Here is a 14,300-nt window from a genome sequence, read left to right as displayed (position 1 = left end):
TGTATCACCGCTACTATTCAACATAGTGCTCGAAGGTCTAGCCAATACAATCAGGCAAGAGAAGGAAATAAAGGTTATCCAGATGGGAGCAGAGGAGGTCAAACTCTTGCTCTTTGCTGATGATATGATTTTATACTTAGAGAACCCCAAAGACTCAACCACAAGACTCCTGGAAGTCATCAAAAAATACAGTAATGTGTCAGGATATAAAATCATTGTCCACAAATCATTAGCCTTTGTCACTTGGGTTTTTTTGTTTTTTTTTTTTTTGTAGAGACAGAGTCTCACATTATGGCCCTCGGTAGAGTGCCGTGGCCTCACACAGCTCACAGCAACCTCCAACTCCTGGGCTTAAGCGATTCTCTTGCCTCAGCCTCCCGAGTAGCTGGGACTGCAGGCGCCTGCCACAACGCCCGGCTATTTTTTGGTTGCAGTTTGGCTGGGGCCGGGTTTGAACCCATCACTCTTGGTATATGGGGCCGGCGCCTTACTGACTGAGCCACAGGCGCCGCCCTCAAATCATTAGCCTTTGTATATGCCAATAATAGCCAAAATGAGAAGCTAATCAAGGACATGATTCCCTTCACAGTAGCTTCAAAAAAATGAAATACTTAGGAATATACCTAGTAAAAGAGCTGAAGAACTCTACAAAGAAAACTAAGAAACCTTAAGAAAAGAAATAGCAGAAGATAATTAGCAAAGGGAAGAATATATCATGCTCATGACTGGGAAGAATTAACATTGTGAAAATGTCTATACCTCCCAAAGCAATCTACAGATTCAGTGCAATCCCCATTAAAATATAAACATCATATTTCCAAGATTTGGAAAAAATAATTATTTGTTTTGTATGGAACCAGAAAAAAGCCCCATGTAGCTGAGGCAATTCTTACTAATAAAAACAAAGGAGGGTATCACCCTACCAGACTTCCGGCTATACCACAAGCCCATAGTGATCAAAACAGCATGGTATTGGCACAGAAATAGAGACAATGACAGTTGGAACTGAATAGAAAACCATGTGATGATACTAACCTCTTATGGCCACCTAGTCTTTGATAAACCAAACAAAAACATACACTGGGGGAAAGAATCCCTATTCAATACAGGTGTTGGGGCAGCTGGATAATCACATGTAAAAGACTAAAACTGGACCCGAACCTCTCACCACTTACAAATATTGATTCAAGATGAATAAAAGATTTAAATCTAAGGCATGAAACGATAAAAGTCCTTGAAGAAAGTGAGGAAAATATTGGCTTGGGGAAAGATTTTATGACAAAGACTTCCATGGCAATTTCAACAACAAAAAAAATAAAATCGGACTTAATTAAACTGAAAAGTTTTTGTATAGCTAAGGAAACAACCAAAGCAAATAGACAACCTTCAGAATGGGAAAAGATATGTGCATATTATGAACCGGAGAAAAGCTGGATGACTAGGATCTACAGCTCAATTTACAATTGCCAACCTAAATGCCACCAACCCAGGAATGGATTAACAAGCTGTGGTATATGTATAAAATGGAATACTATTTAGCTGTTTAAAAAGTTGGAGACTTTATATCTTTTGTATTAACCTGGATGGAGTTGGAACACAATCTTCTTAGTAAAGCATCACAAGAATGGAAAAGCAAGAATCCAGTGTACTCAATTCTAATATGAAGGCAGTAGATGATCTAATACAAGGTAGGGGTAGGAGAAGGAGGGAGAGAGGAGGATGGAGGGGGTCAGGGTGTAGGGCATACATCTTGTGGGTGGGACATAATTATAAGAGGGACTTCATCTAACAGATGTAATCAGTGTTACCTAATTCTTTGTGCCCTCAACAAATCCCAAATAATAACTTTTAAAAAGCCGAAAGAAAAAAGCAGCACCAAAAAGGGACAAAAAGTGTAAGTTGAAAAAAAAAATTACAAAAAACTAGGGTGCTTTGAGATGACGTAATGAGGGCAGCCTAATTTTGTATTGTGGGAATGAGGTGGAAGAGGGAAGGAAGGGGAAATTTATGCTAACATCTGAAGAATGAATAGCAAACTGTACATGGAAGAACATTTGAGGCAGAGAACAGCATGTGTGAATTCTGTGAGGTAGCAGGGAACAAGGTCTAGTCAAGGTTATGGGTTACTGTGGGAGATGGATGGAGGTGGAGCAGCACGAAGTTATAGATAGTTAAGCATCCTTTATAAGGCAAGGTTTTCAATCGATTTTTACAAATGCAAAAAGTCTTATTTAGCTCAGAATTTGTTATCCAAGTCATTCCTAAAAATTAAGGTTATCACACAAGAATAGACAAAGTCACTAGAACAAAAATCGGAACCCAGAAATCAATCTGAGTATTTATGGGAAAGGGATAGTTTATTTAAAAAACAGTTACAGCTCAATTAGCTATTCATCTAGAAGAAAAGAGGGTTGGGCCTACACCTTGCACCATTTACAAAAATAAATTTTATGTGGATTGCAAATTTATTTAAATTTTAAAAAGTAACAATTTTAGAAATTTTAGGAGAACATTTATTTATATAATCTTGAGTAGACTAGAGTAGATTTTGAAAATTAAGACTTAAAACCTCAAAACTAGGGCGGCACCTGTGGCTCAGTGAGTAGGGCGCCGGTCCCATATGCCGAGGGTGGCGGGTTCAAACCCAGCCCCGGCCGAACTGCAACAACAACAACAAAAAAATAGCCGGGCATTGTGGCGGGCGCCTGTAGTCCCGGCTACTTGGGAGGCTGAGTCAAGAGAATCGCCTAAGCCCAAGGATTTGGAGGTTGCTGTGAGCTGTGTGACACCACGATACTCTACCGAGGGCGATAAGGTGAGACTGTCTCTACAAAAAAAAAAAATATATATATATATAAAAAAAAAAACTCTCAAAACTATAGTAAAAGTAGATTAATAAGCACACATTTACAGCAAATATGAATACGGAATTATATCCCTAATATACAAAGAGCATTTATGAATTAATAAGACAAAGAAAAGAGGGAATAACGTGATTGGGCATTTCACTGAAGACAAACTCCAGGTGGTTGATAAGGGTAGGACAAGGGGTAGGCTAGTGGAGAAAAGGAAAAAAATCTTTGTATTGTTATAGTGGTTGTGTTCATCTTGTAATTATAGAAGAGGAATTAATCTTTCTAAAAGAATTAGCTATAATAGTTATTATACAAATGAATAGGAAGATATAAGTGAGTAAGATGATTGCCTAGGAGTAATCAGAAATAGTTTGAATATTAGCAGAATGAACTCTTTTAATAACCTTTGGAAAGTAATTCAGTGAGGGATTTAGTAAAATTATGGCAGTTTCCTTTGTTCGGGGATATCTGGCAGTTAAGAAACATAATTATATGTGCTTAGACAAATGTCAGTAGAAGTGCTTTGTTACTGACCTAGAAACTTTAATTGTTTTCTATTCTTAAGCTTTCAATATTAAGTGCAAAAATTATTTAAACACAAACAAATTGACATTACTACTGTAGTTTCATAAAGAAGAATGTCAACCTTCAGTCTGTTTTTTCTTTCAAAGCAAGAAGTGATGGACAAGTATGAAATCTATGGGGACTCAGTTGACTCCCTGCCTGCATGTCAGCTGGAGGTGCAGTTGTATCAGAAGAAAATACAGGACCTTTCAGACAATAGAGAGAAATTAACCAGTATTTTAAAGGAGGTTTGTATCGTGTGGAATTTTCATGTCTTTATTATGTAATAACTTACTATAGTTCCTTGGGTTTTCTTTTCCCTTTTTGTTATTTTCCTAAAGAAAAGCAGGATCATTCTATGGCAGTGTTTTTCAGCCTTTTTTTATCTCATGCCACATTCGAACCTAAACTTAGTACACTTACATTATGTTGATTAAAAGAAAAAAAGAGTAAAAAATATACTTACTGTGCTTCAACTGTCTTTCAAAATAATTTAATTAATCTTTAAAAATTTGTGCTGCACACCAGTTGAAATCACTGTTCTAGAGCATGATAGATGTGGCAATGAATACTGGGAAATAAAATACTCTCATTTTTAAATGTAGCAGTAGCAAGACCCATTTTCTAATCTTCTGGTGAAAAGAATAATCAGTTGACCAAGATAGCACATTGCCACATGTATTTTGAAAGATGGTGCAATAGTCCTCCCATATCGGGCAGAGAGAAGTTCCAAAACCCCCAGTGGATGCTTGAAACTGTGGATAGCAGTGAACCCTATGTGTACCCTATGTCTTGTCATATAATGTATACCTATGATAAAGTTTAATTTAGATTTGGGCACAGTAGGAGATTAGCAACAGTAACTATCAATGAGAGAATGATTGTAACAATACACTGTAGTAAGTTATATGAATGTGCTCTCTTTCTCTAAATATCTTATTGTACTCTCCCTTGTTTTATTGCAATGATGAAATGCCTACGTGATGAGATGAAGTGAATGATGCAGGTGTGGTGACATATCATTAGGCTACTACAGACCTTCTGACCATAACTCAGGAGGATCATCTGCTTCGGGCGGTCCTGGGTCATCACGCCCTTACAGTGTCTATGGCTGGGTGTTGATGACTAAAGGGCAGGGCGTATATATAGCGTGGAGACACTGGACAAAGGGATGATTCATATCCAGGGTGGGATAGTGCAGGACACAGTAAGATTTCACTATGCTGTTCAGAACAGCTTGCAATTAAAAAGTTAGAAAGTTTTATTTCTGAAATTTTCCATTTAATATTGTTGCACCATGGTTGACCTTGGGTAACTGAAACCACAGAAAGTGAACCCATGGGTGAGGGGACTGGTATAATAGAATTTTAAATTTGTTCTAGCAGTTGGAAACGATCTTATAATCAGAAAGCATAAAATCTCAACTTCGTGTCCAACACTATTGAAGTTTATAGCAAAGCTTTTGCCCTGAAGCATGGGAGCTAATGGCATTTTAGTTTCTCAGTCTAGACGTCTCCAGGTTCACTAACATTGCATTTGAGAAATGATTTCCTTTTTGGGAAGAAGTAAGGGTTAGAAGCTGAGATTGCCTGAGGTATTCTTTCCCAACTACATAATCTCCTCATCTACCATTAAGAGTCACCCAGAAACGTTTAAGATCTTCTGCTTTTGGTTGTTTCTAGGGGATACCCTTTTGTCTTTATTTGTGCTACCTTAGTTCAGACCCTAACCCCTTCAACTCTAGTCTCATGGCTGATCTGAACATACGTCTCTCTTCCAATCGCTGACAGACGGCATGATAAAAACACGTCTCTTGCTCCACTCAGCCCTCCTAGTGCTGTCCTATCGTTTCCTTTGTTCTGTCTACATCTGCTGGGCTTTCAGAATCTTAACAGTTTTATCTCATTTTAAAATTATACTTTATTAAAACTCATCCTAGGAAATATTCTTTCAATTTGCTTATAAATCATCATTGGTTTATTCACTTTAAATACTTCCCATGTAATACAGAGCCTGAACTTGGAGGACCAAATTGAGAGTGAAGAGTCAGAACTGAAAAAATTGAAGACTGAAGAAAATTCTTTCAAAAGACTGATGATTGTAAAGAAGGAAAAACTTGCCACAGCACAATTCAAAATAAACAAGAAGCACGAGGACATTAAGCAATACAAACGCACAGTGATTGAGTATGACGTTATCTTCAATTTTAGTATATTTGAAAGTAACTGGGATAAGCTAATATATCCCCTACCATACCACCCCGGCTCCAAAACTACTGTGTTTCCAAAAGGGCTTAAACAGTTTTATCTTCATTCCACATTTAGGTGACTAGAACAGATGAGTTATTTATGAAACTTACCCTGCTGAGCCTAGGTTCAGAGATGTTTTAGCTACCAGTTTGGGAGGATTAGATACACAATTCCAGTCTGAGTGTGTCATTCTTCCAGAGGGTTTCGTGCTACTGCTTGTTTCACTGTGCTGCAGTGACAGTGATTTAGAGGTGCGTTAGAGTGAATCAGCGGCTCTGTCATGGTCCAGCTGGTCTGTAGAGTTATAGCATTTACTGAGAAAAAGTCTTAATTTTTTATTCAGGTAAGAATTAATACTTTGCTAAACATGTTTTTTACCAATTATGTCAGGGTATTTCATTGGTAGGGTCTTCTCCCTGTCAGTTCTAAAAGTGTTTTCAGAACACCTGCCCCAGATACATTTATGAAGTTATTCTTTCAATCCCTAAAACATTTATTAGGGGTCAGTCATCTGAGTATTTTTTTCATATTTCCCTATGCAGATGAAGAAAAAGAGCAGAGCCTGAGGATTTTTTATTTGTTGTCAAATTGCCTTGCAGAAAATTTATATTATACTAATTCATGTTCCTAGCAACAGTACCTAAGTGTGCACAAGTGGAAAAATGTAACTTAAAATCTCCAATTTATAGACTACCTTTTGGGTGAAATTGTTCATTATATGCCGTGATGGGATTAGCACCATACTTTGGGGTTTTCATTTGTTTAGTTTTTAGCTTGAGAAGTGTTTTAGATATATCAAACAAATACTGACACAGGATCACTTTGGAATCAAAATTAGAATTAAGTGTTTGCCTTTTTAGGTGCCTAAAACAATCGTATTAGCTGTCTCTGTTTTCCTTTAGGGATTGCAATAAAGTTCAAGAAAAAAGAGGAGCTGTCTATGAGCAAGTAACTACAATTAATCAGGAAATCCAAAAATTTAAATCTGGAAGTCAGCAACTAAAAGATGCTACTGAACGGGAGGAACTGAAGTCCAAGGTGAGTATGTGTTCACAAGAAATTAATTTGAGATAATGTCAAGCATTTAAAATGTAAATTATATCACCCTCATTATGAAGATTTTGTCCATTCCTGGAGTAGAAATTGACTCCACAATTTACTTTTATTTACTTTTATTTCCATTTATAGCACCTTTCCTATTTCCTTTGTATAATTTGTCTATGTATTTCCTCTGTACCTTTTTCTTTCTTGGGTTTTTTCCCAACAACATATAACACAATGTTGTTCTTTGTAGTAAGAGTGGTTGTTCCATAGAGGTTCTGAGTTTTTTAGATAAACAAACTTGGATAGTTATTTTAAGTAATTTCCTATACAAAGTTTTTCCATTTCTGATAAAAGGATCTCAAATGTATTTCTTAGCATCACTGTTAAATGTATTTGAGATGTTAACTGAAAGGAAGCATCTTAGCTGCATCCCCAGGTGTTACAAGACTTTTAATGATATCTTTATCATAATTACCTAAATGATTTAAGTTTATTCTTTGCTTGTTTTGAGTATATTTAAGACTTACGTGCAATAAGAACAGGCATCTCGTTTTGTACCTTTCAAAATGCCGGTCCTATGCCAAACGTGAACTATTTACCTGTTTCTGTCCTTCTCTTAATTGCCAATGTCTTTAACAAGTTGTCTATTCCTGATATAGTACATTTCCATTCTCTTTAATTTTTGAAGTTGGATTTATATCATCAATTTTGTTCTACTAGAATAATTGTCCAAATTGTCCTACCAAAGTAGGACAATGCTATTCTGCTATTTATGATGCAGAATCCTTTGGCCTCCTTTTCTTTTCTCAGTATTCTACACTTTGCCTGTGCTGACACCTTAGGCCAGGTTTCTGAAATCCCTGGTACCTGATAATTATTTAAACACTTGCTGTCACTACTTTACACCATTCATACTCTATTTGAAAAATTCCTAATACTAAAAGAGTCACAGTAGACAATCCCTTACCTGTTGTCAAGGGCTTTAATTCCCCTGAAATATTATAGGGATAATCACTTTACATGTGAGCATTATCTCAAGGCTACTTTAAAAGGAAGGAAAGAAGAAAGATCTGGAGGAAGGAAAGGAAGAAAAAGAAAGTAAAAAGAAAATGAAATGGTCATGATTCCTCTCGCGTGGTCTGCCCAGCGCACTGTCCTGCTTTTTTCTGTCCTTCCTTTTCTTCCAACCGCTTTTCTTTCTTCTGACCCTTAACTGAATATTCACCAAGGATATTCACCAAGATTCACTCTTTGGCCCTCTATTTATCTCTGGAACAGAGATTTGAAAGATCTCAGGAGATACTTAATCATGTTTCTTAACCAAGTCAAATCGATAAGTATTTATGTGTTATCACATGGTCTGGGTAGTTAATGAACCAGTTACAAGTTAGTAACTGGTTACTAACTCACATTTGAGGTACCTTTGTCATAAAAGACAACCATGCCTACCTTATATTACTGTTAGTTTTATATGTCTATCTTTTGCCAATAACATTTTATGTTTCTTGACAGCAGCAATCGTGTATTGTTAACTTTTGCATAAGTCAAACCATGCCTAGAATGTTGCCTTTTAGGTAGTATGCGTTCCTTAAATATGTGTAAAATTGAAAGTTTATCTGGCTCATTGTTTCTTAAAATTAGCTATGTATTAGAATTCAATGATGAATTTTAAAATAAACAACACCCCTAACCCACCCAAATACATTGATTTAGACTGTCCAGCTTTGGGGGCCATGAACCTGTATTTTTTAGTATGGATTTTGAAAATTGGCGGTAGCGTCTGCTTGTTTTCGAAAGTATAGCACCCCTAACCACTCAAGCTGTTCTACTAGGACAGCTTTAGTTGTCAAAGTGGTGTTTCTTATTGAGTTTAAACTATTTATTTCTGTACTCTAGTAACCCAGATCTCTCTGGAACAAGTCTATGCCACATTCTACTTGATGACCTTTCAGACCTTTGAGGATAGTGATCATGATTTCTTTCAGCCTTCTCTTAGTAAGGTGAATTAGTCCCAGTTTTCCAGCCATTCTTTATGTAGCTTAAGTGTCAGATTCATTGCTATCTGTTTACTATTCTCTCTACTCTCTTGTCTTCATTCTGTTTAAAATCTAGAACCCAAAGCACAGTGCTTAATGAAGGGTTGGATTTTTAGCATCAGCATCTTGCCCTTGACTCATATTGAGCTTGTGATCAATTAAAAGACCCCTGTCTTTTTCACATACAGTTCTGCCAAGCTAGGACTTTTTTCACTGTATTTTAGTATAACTATTATTTTTAATTCAGTATTTTACCATTATTTCTTCTATCAATAGAAGGTTCCATTTTCTTTATTTTAACCTAGCTTTCAAAAATATCAAGGTCAGTTTAAATCTATCATTTTGTCATTCACATTAATTATTTCTCACTGCCTAGGGTTCCCTGCACATTTACTTAGCATATCTTTTTTTCCCCAGGATAAAAAATGTTAAGTAGAACATTTTGCTTCATTATGCTTTTATTCTTCAAAGTGGCATACAACTACTGATCAAAATTTTAGCTGTTCGGTTTGCTGGGTTATTCCAACCTACCTTTAACTTTGCCTACATCATCATACTCGTTTGTCCCACCAAAGCGTGGGCAGGCCTCTACATACTTTGGTGAAATCAAGACATTTGTTGTCAAGGAACTCTCCTTAGCTCCCTTTGTAATGTGTATGTTAACAATGCCAACTTGTTCTTCGTCCAATTCCTTCCCATAGATAACTTATTTCTTTTAGTTTCAGTTATTACCTTTATTTGGACAGGTTTCAAAAATCAGTATTTCCTGTTCTGGCTATTCACAACAAAAATAACATTCATAAAATTACATCAACATTTTCCTCTGCGTCTTCCTCACTTTCTCACCTGTTCCCCTTCTTCTCTTTCACTCAATTTCTTCCTATTCTCATAAAGAATTGAAATTTTGGACTCATTATAGATAATCTTGATATCCAAACAATCACCAAGTTAATTTCATGATTATATTTTACTCAGTGATACTGTTTATCACAATCCCTTTCTATTTATTCATTTATCACATATTTTTTTTTTGAGACAGAGTCTCACTTTGTTGCCCTTGGTAGCGTGCTTTTGTGTCACAGCTCACAGCCACCTCAAACTCTTGGGCTCAGACAGTTCTGTTTGCCTCAGTCTTCCTAGGAGCTGGGACTATAGGCGCCTGACACAATGCCCAGCTATTTTTTCTTTCTTTTTTTTTAGCAGGCCCAGGCCAGGTTTGAACCCACCAGCCCTGGTGCATGTGCCTGGCACCCTAACCACTGAGCTATAGGCGCCCAACTGATCTATCACATAATTTTATAATCCTTGCCAGGCGTGTTGGCTCAGGCCTATAATCCTAACACTCTGGAAGGTACCTCTCAAGGCCTTGAGCTCAAGAGTTTCAGAGTTTCAGAGAGCAACAGCAAGATCCCATCTGTACTAAAAAGAGAAAAACTAGCCAGGCAAAGTGTCATATGCCTATAGTCCCCGCTACTGAGGAGGCTGAGGCAAGAGGCTTGCTGAAGCCCAAGCGTTTGAGGTTACTATGAACTACGATACCATCACACTCTACCCAGAATGACAGAGTGAGACTCTGTCTCAAAAAAGAAAAAAAAAAATTTTTATAGTTGTCATGGATAGCAGCAACCCTTGCTGAATTTCTTTCTTGATTTTAGATTCTTCTATATCAAATCCACACTGAATACTAAATACTATCAATTTATCCCACTAAAATTTTACTCCCAATACAATACTTTCTTGTTTAAAACAGGAACTGTTTTTCTACAGTTTATTTATTCATTCAGACAGTATTTCAACAAATGGCCTATGCTTCTGTGAGGTATCAGGCATCATACTTGACTAAGAAAGTAAATTGTAAGGAAGGCAGGCATGATTTCCACCTCTAAGACTCAGAATTTTGTATGGAAGCTAATCATTTTCATTATTTAAGGCTCAATAGATATTATGTCCTCTATATCACTTTCTCTGACTCTTTTTATGTATCTTTGACTTCTCTCCTCTCTCATATAGTACTGTACTTTTAGTCTGTTCTAAATAATCTGGATCTGTGCTGTCCATTGGGGTACCTATTAGTAATATGTGGCTATTTACTTTTACATCAATTACAATGAAATAGCATTTAAAAATTTTGTCCCTTGTTTGCACTTTCTATACTCCAAGTGCTCAACATCCAATCTGGGATGGTTATATGTTCCTTTAGGGTAAAAAGTATAATTTCATCTTCCATTATACTATTATATTCTTTATGGAGCTACTTATAGAAGGAACCCAATAATATATTTGATTAATTAATATGTACTTGTGTGATAAATGGCTACACTGGATATAAAACTCCATAGATATTGTATAATCTTAAATATCTCATTTAAAAAGTGAGAAAATCTAGACCAGCACTGTCTGATAGAACTTTTTGCAGTAACGAGAATATCTTCTGTTTAATACTATAGCCAGCAGGCACTTGTGCCTCTTGAGCCCTTGATGTGTGGCTATGCAACTGAGGAACCACATTTTGAATTTAAATTAAATTCAAATTACAGTAAATTGAAATAGTCACCTACAATTAGTGGTACCATATTAGACAGTGTAGAACTAGTTTTTGAGTTTGAAAAATATTTAACTTCAATGCAGCTGTCACAGTAAGACTTACATGTGAATTATTGCGGATTAGTATTACAAAGTTCCACTTGGATATAGAACTCAATTGGAAACGCATCTGGTGTGTGCTGGCTTAGGACTTCGAATGTTTATTTCCTTCTTGTATGTGCCCCTGGGTTGGGCTTTAATGCTTCATCCATTTATGTGGCTCTACAGGCAGAATTAATCTCCTTCTTGGGAGTATGTTTGTTCTCAGGAGGATAGTATTCTTTGAGGTATGCTGAAATGGTTGGTTCAGATAGTTACAGATTGTATATCTTTATTTAGCCACACTTAGTTTTAATGGTTTCTTGTAAGTAATATCTTCCTACCAAATTTACTCAGCTTTCTTTTTAGCATGAATAAACATTTACTCCTATACAACTAGGAAGTTAAATTGATCTGTAGCTGCTGAATGAGTTAATTTTTTTTTTTTCTAATGGCATTCAAACAAGCTAGCAACTAATTCACCTTATTTTTCCTACAGGGTTTAAGAAATAAAGCTTTCAAAAATGTTTGATTTTTTTTCCTAATGGTTTATATTTTACAATAGTTATAGTAATTTGATATCTGTTTAGATCTTGGAAATCTAAACACACCCTCCTATTTGTGTATTAGAATTTAATAACCATGTTTGAATTTTTATAGTGCATTTAGCCTTAAGCATATACTTACAGTTACTTAATCTGAAGTAATAGTTGTTAAACTTGCATAGGTGGGAGAGCCACTGAAAATAATATTCTTTTTTTTTTTTTTTTTTTGAGCAGTGAATTCCTACTATGTCAAATTATAATCTGTGTAATTTATTCAAAATCAGAACCTATATTAGAACTTGAACTTAAACTAAGATAAGTATTAAACTATAGGTTTAAGAAAAATTGAACAGGAAAGATGCTTAAAGGGCAGCTATTTTATTTCTGTGGCTAAATATATCCTGTAGCCTTGTAGAATACCACTGTTTCTTGCATCATGGCTTGAGAATTGTTTTGTCTAAGAAACAAGAGTAATAGAAGGAGGATCAATATTACATTTGATAAGTATGAAATAGAAGAAAATATATACAGGCTAATATGTTTCTTATTTAATCTACAAAAAATTGTTTTGTTTTCATTTTTTTAAATGCTTAGCGCATTTATATAGGTTGTGAACAATCAGACCAGTTTTTTAAAGATATTAGTATATTTTTCAGTCATATATATTACTTACTAAATATGTTTACATACTTTTAAATGATGATTAGATAGGTTGGGCACAGTAGCTCAAACCTATCTATATAGTCCTAGCACTTTAGGTGGATCGCTTGCACTCAGGAGTTCAGGACCAGCTTGAGCAAGAGTGAGACCCTGTCTCCGATAAACAGAAAAATTAGCTGGGCATGTACTTTAGCCAGGGCAATGGAGAAATACTCTAGACTCTGTCTCCAAAAAAAAAAATTAGGGTCGAAGTTAGAGGTTATAGCTTATCTAGAGTAATCTAGTTATTTCCCATGTTTAGCATGGAAAACTCTAAAGTGAAATTTTTCTTTGGTCATTATAAATATTATTGTTCTTAATGTCTTGGAATTCTAACCGTTGTCACATGTCTTTGCTTTGTTCTAAGTAGCAGACTTTTTGGATGCATTTGTACAACTCACAGAATGAATTTTTAATAAGAGCAGGCATACACGTTTAGGTGTGTATGTGCATAAAAATTTAGGCTTTAAAAATATTAATGTGACTACAACTACTGGAATTCTTGGAACTCATTTTTAATTTAGGTTGCACAGAATAATTCTAATTCTATTTCATTTTCTGTTAGGAAATATTTCTAAACTTGAAAACTGCTTTGGAGAAATACCACGAAGGCGTTGAAAAGGCAGCAGAGGACTGTTATGCTAAGATAGATGAGAAGGTAGCTGAACTGAAGAGGAAGATGTTCAGAGTGTCAACCTGATTACACAAAATTACATGTCTTTTTGTAAATGGCTTGTCATATTTTAATTTTCTATTTGGAAAGAGAATAGTTAAGTTGAAGCTAATGGAAGCATCAAAAGTACCAAATGATGTAGGCTCAGTCAGTTCTTATGTACTCTCATAAGTGGATAGTTAATACGAATTCAATGTAGACTTTTATTAATATGTAATTAAAATAACTTCTGCATCTATTCATGTCTCTACTCTGCCCCTTGTTGTAAATAGTAGATGGAATAAAAGAAAACTAGTTACTTTTGAAATGTTTTTGTTATTATCATGGCTGTTTTGCTTGTTGACACACAGAGTCAGGGCAATTTTGAGCCCTGCCTGTGCCCCTAAGCATTGCAGTGGCGAATCTCATTTGATCCTCACATAGGCAACTCTAAGTACATATTTTTATTTCTACTTTAGAGATGAAGTAACTGTGAAGGCCCGCAAAGATTAAATAGCTGAGGCAGAATTTGAATTGTGTTCTGTATGGTGAAATCTGGAATTTTCATCTGTACCACACTTTCTAATGTAATCATCTGAAAGAGAAAGTTTGAGTATGGGAGTCTATTTCTTCACTGATGCCATTTTATTTTTATGAGAAAGATGAGTTAAAATATATACAATTATTAGATTAGTGCCTGACACTTGTAGACACTAAATACCCATTCTGTATTAGTATTTAGGGTCATGAGACTTTTCTCTTTGTCAGGTAGGGTAGCACCTCTGGTTCAGTAGGTAGGGCGGCAGCCCCATATACCGAGGGTGGTAGGTTCAAACCCGGCCCTAGCCAAACTGCAACCAAAAATAGCCGGGCATTGTGGCGGGTGCCTGTAGTCCCAACTACTTGGGAGGCTGAGGCAAGAGAATTGCCTAAGCCCAGGAGGTGGAGATTTCTGTGAGCTGTGATGCCATAGCACTCTACCGAGGGCGACAAAGTGAAACTCTGTCTCAAAAAAAAATAAATAAATAAACACT

The 14,300-nt window shown here is 35.9% G+C and overlaps 1 protein-coding gene across 1 annotated transcript in view; it reads left to right on the top strand.

Moving 5' to 3' along the window:
• NUF2 (NUF2 component of NDC80 kinetochore complex) overlaps positions 1-13,610 on the top strand; it is a 38,080-nt gene extending 24,470 nt beyond the window's left edge. The window contains exons 11-14 of the mRNA XM_053607799.1: positions 3,527-3,667; positions 5,430-5,605; positions 6,571-6,706; positions 13,180-13,610. Of these exons, the coding sequence (XP_053463774.1) occupies positions 3,527-3,667; positions 5,430-5,605; positions 6,571-6,706; positions 13,180-13,314 (588 nt within the window). The 3' untranslated portion in view covers positions 13,315-13,610. The remainder of the gene's footprint in view (positions 1-3,526; positions 3,668-5,429; positions 5,606-6,570; positions 6,707-13,179) is intronic.
• The last annotated feature ends 690 nt before the right edge of the window (positions 13,611-14,300 follow it).

Source organism: Nycticebus coucang, chromosome 10, assembly GCF_027406575.1.
Source record: "Nycticebus coucang isolate mNycCou1 chromosome 10, mNycCou1.pri, whole genome shotgun sequence".
Taxonomy (NCBI): Eukaryota; Metazoa; Chordata; class Mammalia; order Primates; family Lorisidae; genus Nycticebus; species Nycticebus coucang.
Note: the sequence above shows the minus strand (reverse complement) of the source record. Positions and strands in the feature narration are given on the sequence as shown.